Raw genomic sequence first — 13155 nt, forward strand, 5'->3', positions numbered from 1 at the left:
TTCCAAATTGCTAGCAGTTCAAAGGCAATGAAAGCACGCCCCAAGGCAGCTATCTACCTCCAACACATGCAAGCACACATGGAATTTTGCCTCTGTAACCCCCACATACATGACCTGGAACACTGGTTGGATCAAGGGAACAGCTGTGCTGTTTTTTTACTTCATTTATTGCCTATCTACAATGTCATATCCGTACAGCCTAAAGGCAGAGTCAGAAGGCCTCTACCCCACATGCCGGCTTACAGCTCTTACATCTGTAACACAAAAACCTTGCACAAATACTATGCAAAGATTGAAAGATCATTAACCTCCCCATCTCTCTCCCCTCTTTCCCCCCCAAGTGCATAATGTCTATGACAACATTGTCTCATACCAAATGTAAACAAACTGTGAAAATGACTATGAATTGACCCTATGAATTGAAAGTAGAGACACTGTATGAACTTTTTGGTTACACAAGTAAACTTTTAATAAAAATTCTTCATCATCATCATCTCTTAGATCCTTAACCACTGGCCATGCTATCTGCAGCTAATGGGAGCACATTTGGAGGGCCAACGCCTGGGTCTAGAGAACAGGCAGTAGTCACATCACTGAAGCTAAGCAGAGCAGGTTCTGGATGCAACTTGGGATGGGAGGGCAGTGGGCTTTAAAGATGCCCCCCCCCCCCCGGAAGAAGATGTGGGGCCTGAGTACCATTAAGTTAGTAACTGGCCCTGGCAAGCAACCACCGAATTCAAGCCAAGTACTGTCACTAACTGCAAAGAGAGGTGTGTGTGTGTGTATTGCAGGAACTTTCCCCCTTTTCACTAGAACCCTAAGGTTTACCAGTTGATTCTAAGTACAAAACCATGGGATGGGAAGCAGGCAAGCATTTGGAATTAAAAGAAGAGACTACTGCCAAGTTCCTGTTCAGGACAGGAATTTGTGTTTGGTACTAGAACGCAAGCTTGCAATCCTTCCACCCAAAATACCACCCCTGCTTTTCCTGAGCTTTCTTCAATTTGGCGGCCTAATGTAAAGTGGGTTGGGAGATCCGGACCTACGTACTTTTTGCTCATCTAAAGAGAGTAAAAAAAGTAGTTGTGATGGCCTATTAAAAATAAATAAATCCAACAACCACAGCAGGGAAAGGCCTTTATTAGGACCAACCCAAAGTGCACAAAACAATGAGCAAGCTTTTGAGTTCCCCAAAGCTCTTCGTTGAGCAAAAGCAGCGGCCTGGAGAAGAGGAGAAAAGTTTGCATTGGCCTCAGTCTTAAGAGAGAATGTGGGAAGAGACAGCAGACTTAATTGGATTAGCCTATCCCAGGTGCTATGAAAGGTTTCAGATAACACCCAAGAGTGCTAAGATAAAGGAACACACAATTCCTTATTTTTGAGAAGATAAAATCCAGCACCCAGGTCCCTGCCCATTCTGCTGATCTTTCTAAAACAGGGGTGGGCAAGCTTTTTTTTTTTTGCCTTTCCTTGTGGGCTTGGATACCAGTGGTGGGCAGAGCAGTGGATGTTACTTTTAGCAATACAAAAGGCAGAGAGGGTTGTTTTTTTTTACATATTCACACCTCTGTCCTCCTTCCAAGCAAGCAAGAGGCATTATGATCACAGATCAAAGACACATTCCAGACAGGCGAAAGTATTCCCAGGAAAGGATCTATGGCCTCAGGGACTGGGTGCAGCTAGGGGAGAGTTCCTGGTCAAACAGAGAGGTCTTTGAAGGCTGCATGAAGCCTGAGGTTCTCTGATCTCTAAGGCAGTGTTTCCCAACCGGTGTTCCGCGGCACACTAGTGTGCCGTGAGACATCGGCTGGTGTGCCGTGGGAGGGAGGCGGGCGAGTCGGGCGGTGAGAGGCGGCGGCGGCGAGGATCCGCGTCGAGCCGGGGGAGGCTCCGCGGTGGTGGTGCCGAGCGGCGGGGCAGCGCGTGCAAATGGAGGAGCGCGAGACAGCGGAGGAGGAGGAGGCCGGCATGTCCGGGCAGCAGCAGCAACAACAGCAGCAGCAACTCCCGCCGCCCCCTCCTCCGCCCGCTATCGCCGCCACCACCACAACAGCCGCCGCCGCCTCAGCTGCTGCCGTCCCTCAGTCCCTCGCTCTGCTGCCTCCCCACCCCCACCCCCAAAGCTTGGAGGTTCCCCGGCAAGGGGGAGGGAAAAAAAGTGAAAACTTTCACTTTCGTGCGTCCCTCCCGGCGTGACGCTGCGCGCTGACGTCACGGGGCAGTAATGGTGGTGTGCCGCGAGATTTTTTTGATTAAACAGGTGTGCCGTTTCCCAAAAAAAGGTGGGGAAACACTGCTCTAAGGCAGAGGTCAGCAAACTTACCGCACCTTGGGCCGGTGTCTCCAGCGCCGATCGCGTGGCGGGCTGGAGGAGCGCCTGCCCATACGCATGCGCACACGCTATTTCCAGCGCACTTGCAGGTTGGAGGAGCACCGCAAATAGCTTGTGCGCATGTGCATGGGCCTCCTCCGACCCGGATGTGCACCAGAAATAACGCTTCAGCATGCGCAAATAACGCGTGTGCATGCGGTGCTCCTTCGGCCTGGAAGTGGGCAGCTGTGCAGTGCAGCACCGGTAAGAGTGGGCGGTGGCAGCAGGCCGGATAAACAAGTCCCTCGGGCCTTATCCAGCCGGCGGACCTTAGTTTGGGGACCCCTGCTCTAAGGAGAGAGGAAGTGAAACAGCAGACTAGCATGGTGGCAGCACAGCAGTTGGGAAGACATGGATAGGGACAATCTTTGTTTCGGTGGCAGGGAAGTGCTGGTGTCAAGCAAACCAAGGACTTGAGCTTGTAGACCACAATGAGGAGGGAGGTGATGTCAGCAACCCAAGACTCTTTAAGCAGAACTAGATGCCCCTTAACTGAACTGCCACAAGAACAAAATAAAAATGCACCAAGTTTCTCTCCACTCCACCCCCGAATTTTTGTTTTCTCTGGGGAGCCAGGGATTTTCCATTGGGCTTAAGCAGAAACATTGCTTCATATGCCCCACATGCTAGTGTTTCAACCAGAGAGAGGGGCTGGAAGCAAAGCAAAACACCACCCTCTAAAATCCAACATTTAAGATCCTGAAATGCCTCTGGGAAACGTAGATTACAAAAGGGGTTTCTGGGAGGGAATAGTCACACAGAACATCATGACTTGAGCACTAGTTTCCTGATTAATGTGTCACCGGTTATAGAGAGATTGGGGGGGGGGGGGGATTGAAGATAGCCTTCCAAAGGAGACAGGATATCCTTTGTTTGCAATCTCTATTAAACTGCCCCTAGCGAATGCAGGAACTGTAAACTCCTTAATGCTTGGCAGTTGGGAGAAACAATCCAGGCCATGTAAAAATGGGCCTAGCTCGTGTCTCTTTAACGCAGCTATGTTACGGCGATGCCTTGGCTTAAATCTACATCTCAGAAACAGTTTTTATGAATAAATGGAGCCCCGGCAAATCTGCAGTCTGCATGCTAATGAGAGAAATAAGGAATTTCAGAATGCCAGACAAGGAGAGCAGGAAGGAGGTTTTCCTCAGACTGCTGAATCTGTTTACTTCTATTGTTTTGGTTTGGTGCTGCTTTTCAAAGTGGAGTCTACCTGTCAGCGAGCGCTGGTGACTTGCTTTAAACACACACACACAAACATACAAATATAAGGATCAAAGAAAGGAGGGCAGAAGTGGATTTGCTGGCAATATGTGCAGAAGGGCACACAGCACCAAGAACTGGATATAAAACAGATTAAACAGGCTAAGCTCCCTGTAGCAGTCAGGCACTGAACTAGGCTCCCCCGCTGTGTGCTAAGCATTTCAAACACCTTGAATCAAATCTGAAATCCTACTTGCTTCTTTCAGGCGGCTAGCTGAGCTGCAGAAGGGACTGCACAAGATGAAAGGGGTCCGTCAAGATTCCAGCTTGGCTCCGGGTATGGACATGATTAGCCGAGACTCCTGGTGATCCCTGGAATGTTGTCTAGCTCCATGATGCAAAAAGGGCATCATCACCTTTCCCTTACTTACCCTTAGCAATGTCTCACACACCCAAATGACAAACCCTCAATGCTGCCTGGCTCCATTTGATGTGCTGCAAACCCCAGCTGCCAATCACAGGTAAGCTGCCTTCTCCCCAAGTCAGACCTTGGAGTCCTGTCTAATCCAGTATTGTCTATGTGCTAGCTGGCAATAGTTCTCCAGGGTTTCAGACTGGAGCCTCTCTCAGCTGTATTTGGAGATGGCAGCACTTGAAACACGGGAACTCTTGAATGCAACACACATACCAGGGTTTGTCGTTTCCTATATGTATCATACCTACTCACCCGGCATGCAACCTCACAATAAGATGACATCATGCAGATTAAGGTAATCAGGAGCCAGATTTCTGGCGGCAGACATATAATGCCTTCCAGCAAAGCTGGACTTTTTAAAGCCATATATTGGGAAAGATGCATGGGGGAAGTGTGGGCTGTGCCCATGTGAAACATCCTACCTATATAATAAAAAGGCTGCTACTACTGGACCCAATAAAGTATCAAGATGGCATCTCCAGTGACTCTAATCCAGATGTGAGGCATCTTTGACCCTCCAAATGTTGCCGAACTACATCTCCCATCATGCCCGGCAATGCTTACCTAGGTTGATGGGAGCTGTAGTTCAACAAGATCTGGACAAATAAATAAAAAAAATTGTCCAGTAGCACCTTAGAGACCAACTAAGTTTGTTCTGGGTATAAGCTTTCATGTGCATGCACACTTCTTCAGATACACACGAAAGCTTATACCCAAAACAAACTTAGTTGGTCTCTAAGGTGCAACTGAATAATTTATTAATTTTTTTCAACTGCATCAGACCAACACGGCTACCTACCTGAATCTACATCTGGACAGTGTTAGCTCAAATATATAAGCTAGGTGCCAAATGGCACCTTAAATCTGGGCTACAGTTGCCACAACAGAATGTCTATTTGCCAGGAGGTTGGACTGTGATCTCAACTACATTGCTTGACTGTAGCTTGCCCTTACAACAATTCACTTGTCCCAGCATGCAAGAAGGAGAACCACACTCAGTGGAAGTGGAAATAACTGTGGACTAAGGCAGAGGTTTTTAAACTGTGGGCACCAACTCAGTGCCCAGAAATCTCCACGTAGTCACAACTGGACCCACACCAGTAGGAAAACATGCCTGGCTAATTTCTAACACAGCAACTGGAGGGCCAAAAGTCCCCCATACTTGCTTAACCAAAGGGTCAAGAGGCCTGTTTTATTTCCCCTTTTCCTGGAGAACTCGGCAAACTTTTTGTACACATTTTAACACTGCAACATAGGACCCCATTCTGCAGCCTCAAGTGCAGAATATCTAGGGTTAGCAGATTTATGATTTAGAGGTTTAATGTTACCAGGAGACAGGAAAGTCAACAAGGTCTCAGAGAACTTAGTAGGCCTCACCACTTGGGATGGGCTTGAATTCCTTGTAAGTCACATGTGAAGCGACTCAAGGACACGGCATCCAAGTTTTCAAGCAAACCTCTAAACACAAGAGATCTACTTTCACATTCAGGATTAAAAGAGCAAGCTTAAATTAGCTCACCGGCCACAGGGAACGTGTTCCAACAAACCTGACAGTGGAATATGAATCAGGATTCCAGCTCTTGCCACCTCATACAGGCCATTCCTCTTGTACCACAGTTTATTTCCCAACATCTTGAATTTACTTGTCTATACTGTATTGCACAGCAAACCCCTGACAAAAAGAGGGAGGACTCTGCTGAAGGGGAAGAAAGAACCTAACACATGAACTTTGATAAGGCATTCATAAAATACTAGTGATAAGGCAAAACCAGAGCAATGATAAACAAAACCAGAGAGACGAGGACATTGTGAAGCCATATGGAGAGGGTGTGAGAGAAAAGATCCTTTAAACAGACTAAAGATACTTTAGAGCAGGGAGCTGTTAAATTGCATTTCAAAGAGAAGATGCTGATTCAATATTTTAATAAAATCTTGAATTATTCCAGGAATCAAAACAAGAGAAATATTTAACCCCAAAGTTATAACCTTGGCATGACAAACGGAAATTATCTTCTAAAGGCACGACAATTCTCCATCTTTGAGAACTCAGCTTTCCTTTGCTAAACTAATACAGACATTTCCTGATTATCATTATACTTCTGTTAAACTGTGAAAGGGCTTTACACCCCCAAAGCCTTGTTTATTCCCGAAAACATTATTTGCATGCAAACCTCAGCTTCACTACCTGAAGAGTCATGGAGCAGATGAGGTGACAGACTCTTCTCTGCCTGATATACTAATGTCAGAGGAGACTATATGTGGGGGTAGATGAACAAATAATCCAATTTGCTGCAAGACAGCTTCCTATGCTTCTGAAGTGCATTGTAAACCAGGTCATGCCCATTACACAAAAAAGACAAATGGAAAGGAACATTTGCTAAAGTTAACCTATCTCCAAGAAAACTGGGTCACACTGCTCATTGCAAAATATATACAGTACAGAAGTAGATTAACAGAGTTTTCTTAAATTTTTTTGTCATCTGGAGAATAGCAAACAGTGTCCACAAATTTCAGTCACTTATCATTTACAATTTTGTTTTGTACACAAAATACACCTGGGACAAAAAAAAAATACCCCCCCCCCAATCTACAGTCATACTTCGGGTTACGAACACTACGGGCTGCGGAATGGGTTACTTCCAGGTTTCGTCGCTCGCACATACATGCAAAATGACGTTGGGCGCATGCACAGAAGCGCCAAATCGTTTCACACGCATGCACAGATGCAGCACTTCAGGCTGCGAATGGTGTGGGTTGTGAACATGCCTCCTGCATGGATCACATTCGCAACCCAAGGTATGACTGTACAGTGGTACCTCGGGTTAAGAACTTAATTCGTTCTGGAGGTCTGTTCTTAACCTGAAACTGTTCTTAACCTGAAGCACCACTTTAGCCAATGGGGCCTCCTGCTGCTCTGCCGCCAGAGCACGATTTCTGTTCTCATCCTGAAGCAAAGTTCTTAACCCGAGGTACTATTTCTGGGTTAGCGGAGTCTGTAACCTGAAGCGCATGTAACCCAAGGTACAACTGTACTGATTTTTGACACTGGGATGTGTTTCCCCCATCCAGGCCAATGTTAATCTATTGTGGTAAAATAAAAATACTATCCAATTTTTTTCAAAGAAAAATTAACCCCCCTTCCCCAAAAAGCAGTTAGGTGCCCTTCCTCTGATAACACACACATCATGGCTTTTATTCTAGGACATTTTACCATCCCAAGACACACTTTAATCAGCTTGGAGTAAAAAAAAAACTACCCCATAAAACTTTCAATGTCTAATTATTAGTATTCTTAACTCAACAAGCTGGTGGGGGCCATTGTGCATGTGATATTCCTTTCCAATATCAATAAAAGGAGTAAATGTGTGCAGTTGCATACATATGCAGTCATGTTCAAAACTTTCGTATTTTGGTATGTGCAATTGGGACAAAACATACATTTTCATGGGTTTCACAAGTGAAAGTGTGCACGTTTCCCCAACTCTTACACTCACATTGGAAAGGTACATAAAACAACCTTAATTCTGTGACCAGAATGAATCATGGTTTAAAAGTCTCTCTTCCCCAAGATTAACCAGGGGTGACAGGCTCAGAATCTGTTCTACATGAAAACTTAAGGTTTAAGTACAGGGCTTATTTGGCAGTGGCCCCAAAGTTGCTAAACATCCTCTCCAGCTATGTCTAACCCTGTAGAACTTGAAAATGCACAAGAGTCTTTAACTGAGATTGTAAATATCCTAATTTACTTTTTTTTAAAGGAATGTTGTAATTATTTTCCATAAATCACTTTGTTAGGTTCTCCTGAGAAGCAGTACAAAAATGCCTTAAAAAGGAGTAAGGCATGCACACAAATATCCATTTCAGGAAATTTTATGATACAGACCATTCTAATGTTCCCAGCTGGATGTTTCCTATTAATTTTGTTGTTTTTACATTCTCATAACTTTATCATATGATTCACTTTAATCTATTTTAAGGCCAGCCTGAGGAACATAACTAAGAATCTAATGAGCATATCTAAAGGTAGAACACTACATAACTAAATTTGTGACCATTTGAATAAACAGGATCGCTCTTACATAGCTACACATTCTTACTGCAGCTAAAGCTTTACAGATATGGGCATGCAATAGCAAAAACAAAACAAAACGCTTTGAAAATGTTCCCTAAATTCAAATGGAAAACTAGTAGGTTCTCGGGGTAATAAAATCTACGCTGCCCAAGTAGCAAGCAAACAGCATTAAAATTCCATGAGATATTTCTTCCCCAGTCTTTCCCCCCCACTTCTAAGGCTAGACATCGGTTTTAACAATGGCCAAGTGGGGGGGGGGGCGGGGGAGCTGCAGCTTAAGTCTCTATCTTCTATTATCCTAACACACAGCACTGGTTTAGTTTCCTTTAAAAAAACCCCACTTCCTTTGCTTGCCAAAGAAACTTGCCCTCAGTCAAGGTCATGTAAAGTTTTGCTCAAGTTTAGACAAAATGTGCAGAGGCAGGGGGAATAAAAACCCAAACTTTGTCTTAATTTGCTCCTTCCCTCCAACCCTGAAGGTTTTCCAGTTATTCAAGAGCATAAACATAAGTAAGGTAGATTTATGTGAGCACAAAGGTTGGGGGCGGAGGGAGGAGAAGAGAGAAACAGAAGTCCATGTTTCCTGGCAGACATTTTGGCTCTTGTTTACATTTGCAGTCTGTGTGTTTCTCTTGTTGCAGAGCAATATGGCTGTCTGAAGAGCTGACAGCTTTGAATGCACAACCACTGCTGGCTGCAGGCTCGTGTTCCCCTCCCAGTATCAAAGGTTGTGTAAAATTATGCAGACGTTGCACATACAAGGCAAAAGAGTTCCTCCTCCTCATATTTACACGGCTTGACAAGTCAACTGCTGTTAAGGAAGGGGGTGGTCTTTGATTTGTCATTTAGAAGGTGCTTTCTAAGCTTATGGGGAAAGGACTAAGGCAGTTTTGTTCTGGGTTTATTTGTCCACAGAAGCAAGGAATATGCAAAGTGTTTCTCTTTTAAAAAAATAAATGGCACGCACTCACACACAAACACATACTCCAATTGCAAAATTTCACTTCAGCCCACAAGAAACAAAGATACTGTGAAGAACAGCGTGAACCTGAGAAGTTTGAGCTACTTACCATTTGATGGTGGTGGTGGGTGTTAGGAATGTTGGTTTCTTGAAAAAAAGCACTCAAAGCAGTCTATGTTTAAAAAAAAACACAAGCCTACAATTAGAACAAGGGGCTACAGCCTGAACAAAATAAGTGAAGTTGGAGGGCACGGATTAGCAGCAGGATTTTTGCAGCAATAAAAAGAAAAGGAGAAGACCTCCTGACATGCTTCTTTTCCCCCTCCCCAAATACTTCAAGTGTCAGCAAATAATCTAAGTTGACAAACACAGGCCCGGTTTGGGCCCTTACATTCTTCAGCATTGGCTTGGGACACCTTTGAAATGTTAATTTGTCTTCCCTCTCCCTTTTGGGAAGGGAGAATAGGAACAACAACAACAAAAGAGACAGAAGAAAACCCAAAACAAACATAGCTTCCCCTGCCTTCAGTTTTCACAAGACAAGAGGTGTTCACACACACACCAAAAGGCAGGAGCCTAGAAGAAGAGACTGAGGAATGTAAGAGAACATACACACACCCCGCAATTGCAATTGGGGGTGGTTTCCTCTTTTTTAAAAAAAATAATGACAATCAAGTCAGAAATACAACTGTTTGTTTAGATTTAGAACAACAAGGGGGGCAGGAAGAAGTATTGGCGTAAGGGGGCAGAAGGGACAAAAATTATAGTATAATTTATAATATAGTATAGTATAAACACTATATCTAGTGAAAGTGAACAAAGAGCCTTATTGCATCTGTGGTCAAGATGCTGGCTCAAACCAACCTTTTCCTGCTCTCCAGCCTTATTAACCAAAACAAAGAGCACACCTTTAAAGCAGTTCGGCTAGGCTGGGCAGAATTTGACCCACGTTCCTCTTTAAAACAACGATGTTGCTATGTTTCACCATGCAAGCCGCTTGTGTGTGTGTGTTAGGGTGCGATAGATTACTAAAGACAGGCCAAGCTTCGAAACTGATCCCACACCCCCTTCCCCGGTCGAGGGGAAAAAATGCCGTCGCCTCCTTGACACTTCTTTTCCGCAAGGGCCTGGTGGCCTAGTCAAGAAATAAATTACTATTAGGGGGATGGGGGCTAGATAAGCAGAAACAAACCGGTCGTCTTTCTCTTCCCCCACCCCCCTAACTACCGCATGGCCTACTGGAGGTTTCAATTCTTAGAGCGATTCCGAGTTTCCCTTCAACTCGAAGATTCATGGCTTTTGGAAATAGTTATTCCAACGATTGTTCCGACCATGCAGCAGCCGTTCTCTCCCGGCCTAACAATTACAATAATATAAATGTGCGTCCAACCCCCCCCCCCTTTTTTCTCTCTCTCCCACGACCAGCTGCAACAAGAGATTAGTCAACACGCAAAAAGGCCCAGCGCATTCCCAGCCCCGGAAGGCACTTACTACTCCGGGAGGAGGCAGTCGTTCTTTAAATGCCTTTGATGGGTTGTTTATTTATCTGTTGCCAGCAGAAATCCGCCGTCCCCCACCCCCCACTCCCGCGTTACACAAAAGGGTGCAGGATCTTTTTGTACGAGGGGGGTATTGCTGAAAGCGAATCCACCACCACGGGCAACTGTTTCCGCCACCCGCCACCCTACTAAGAATTGGAGGTGGGGGGTTCGCGTTAATTTCCACCTTTCGCTCGTCGGCATTGCGGGTGGGGGGGAGGGGTGCCGCGTGGGTAAAAAAGAAGGGGTCTCAACGCACCTCGAACTGCCAGTGTGCCGCCTGCAGCAGCTGCTTTGCTTGATCCGCCGCACAGCCCGCAGCCAGCACGAACTGGTTGATCATGACCTGATGCCGAAGCTCCTCCATATTCACCGACATGGCGAGAGAAACGAAACCACAACAAGGGAGGGAGGGAGGAGGAGGAGAGCCAAACACGGCGCCGGCGGTATGCGTGAGTGTTCCGGGGAGGGGAAAATCCACAAAGGATCCCTTCTTCTCCTCTTCCTCCCCAAAACTCGCAAGCCGCTTCTGTGTATCCGAAGCTTCAGAGCCGATGAATCGCCCCCTCGGCCTCCCCCTCCTGCTTCAATCGGCACGAACAAGGGTATGTTGATGTCCCCCTCCCGCCCCTCTCGTAGCTCCTCGGCAGCTAAAACACCACAAACAACAGCATCCAGGGGAGGAGCATGTGGAGAAAATCGGGGTGGGCAGCGGGGGAAGCCGGCGGTGTCTCAACGTTCTATTCCACGCTTCCCGAGGCCGCTGATTGGCCGCTGCAGTGTTCTCTGCGTGTATGAACGTTCGGTGCGAATCTTCCAGGCGCTGGATGTTTCTCTTTCTTTGTCCCGCCCCCTTCAACCCCATTGCTTGCATTTGATTGGAGGAAAGGAGCCACTAGGCTCCTTGCTTATTGGTTGGATGCTATGTTTTGGCTGAGAGAGATGCTGTTATTGGTTAGGATTTTTATCGTAAGGGGGAGGGTAAAACTATGCTCTTGTTTGAACTGAACTGGAAATTCTACTCCTTTTGTTGATTGGCTGCTCTGCTCCCCCTCCCGTTCTTTTTTCCACTGTTGTAAAAAAGAAGAAGAAAAAGAAGAAGGAAGAAGAAGAAAAAAAGTGTAGTTTGTAAAAGCCAAGTTCATTGACGAGCTTCACTGTAACCAGAATGCTCAGCTGGAAAAACAAGAAAGCACAGCAGTGATTCATTTCCTTTGAAAAGGCTGGTCATCCTGAAAACTAAAGTTATCACACAATAGGAAAAGATATAGATAAGATGCATAACCACTGTTGGAAACACAGTTTAGAACTTCCGGAGCAAAAATTGGAAATGTTACTTCTTGTAATTTTATGCTAGCCCTGCTTTTACTAATTCATGCCAGAGCAAAATGCTGGTGACAACATCCCCTTGAAAAAAAACATGATTTTGAAGAAATCTGAAATGCAGTTTTTTTCCTGTCTGCCTTCTTTTTATGAATCAACTTCTCTAGGGCCTTGAATGAAAGGGTGAAAATTCTCTTGGGGCTTCCGGACCCCCCTGGGCTAAAGGGAAACACAGGTCAATCCTGGTTACCTTTAGCCAGGGGTCAGCAAACGTTTTTAGCCGGGGGGCCAGTTCACTGTCCCTCAGACCTTGTGGGGGGCAGGACTATATTTTGAAAAAAAAATAATGAACGAATTCCTATGCCCCACAAATAACCCAGAGATGCATTTTAAATAAAAGGACACATTCTATTCATGTAAAAACACGCTGATTCCTGGACCGTCTGTGGACCGGATCTGGTCCCCAGGCCTTAGTTTGCCTACCCATGACTTTAGCTCTATTAGCTCTACTGTGCTGACTGCTGAGCAGAGCCATTCCTACGCGATGCAGTAGAGACAGCAGATTTGAGTTGCCATTAGAAGACAACACGTTGGCAACTATTGTTTGCTTGCCATATTTTTTGTTACCACCAAGGGAGTGGTCCTTTAGGCATATTGCCTCCATTTGTCCTGGGCCATCTGTGCTGCTGAAACTGTTGTGGGCATGTTGTCAAACGTAAACCTGCTTGGGTTTATTCGCACACACCTCCCGCTCTCTATGAAGTCCTGCAAAAGGCTATTTTCACACTGGTATTCCAAAATGCAATCCCCAGGGAGTACTGACATGCAGGCTATCACCTCAGTACAGTGGTACCTCGGGTTAAGAACTTAATTCGTTCTGGAGGTCTGCTCTTAACCTGAAACTGTTCTTAACCTGAGGTACCACTTTAGCTAATGGGGCCTCCCGCTGCCGTCGTGCCGCTAGAGCACGGTTTCTGTTCTCATCCTGAAGCAAAGTTCTTAACCCAAGGTGCTATTTCTGGGTTAGAGGAGTCTGTAACCTGAAGCATCTGTAATCTGAAACTTTTGTAACCCAAGGTACTACTGTACATGGTAGGTGCATCTGGAAATCTGTGTGGCTTGTCTGAAACTACAGCTTGCTGTGGGATAAGCGCTCTTGGAGAATCACAATTGTGACATTGGTGGGTTCATGGTGGGTTTCAGAACCATCTG

The 13155-nt window shown here is 45.7% G+C and overlaps 1 protein-coding gene across 1 annotated transcript in view; it reads right to left on the reverse strand.

The window, feature by feature from the left end:
* Positions 1–11570, reverse strand: part of UBALD2 (UBA like domain containing 2) — a 31025-nt gene extending 19455 nt beyond the window's left edge. The window contains exons 1-2 of the mRNA XM_081185471.1: positions 10880–11570; positions 9192–9254 (exon numbers count right to left, since the gene is read on the reverse strand). Coding sequence (XP_081041597.1) covers positions 9192–9254; positions 10880–10999 — 183 coding nt within the window. The 5' untranslated portion in view covers positions 11000–11570. The remainder of the gene's footprint in view (positions 1–9191; positions 9255–10879) is intronic.
* Positions 11571–13155: the final 1585 nt, after the last annotated feature.

Source organism: Podarcis bocagei (assembly GCF_964188305.1).
Source record: "Podarcis bocagei genome assembly, chromosome: 2".
NCBI lineage: Eukaryota > Metazoa > Chordata > Lepidosauria > Squamata > Lacertidae > Podarcis > Podarcis bocagei.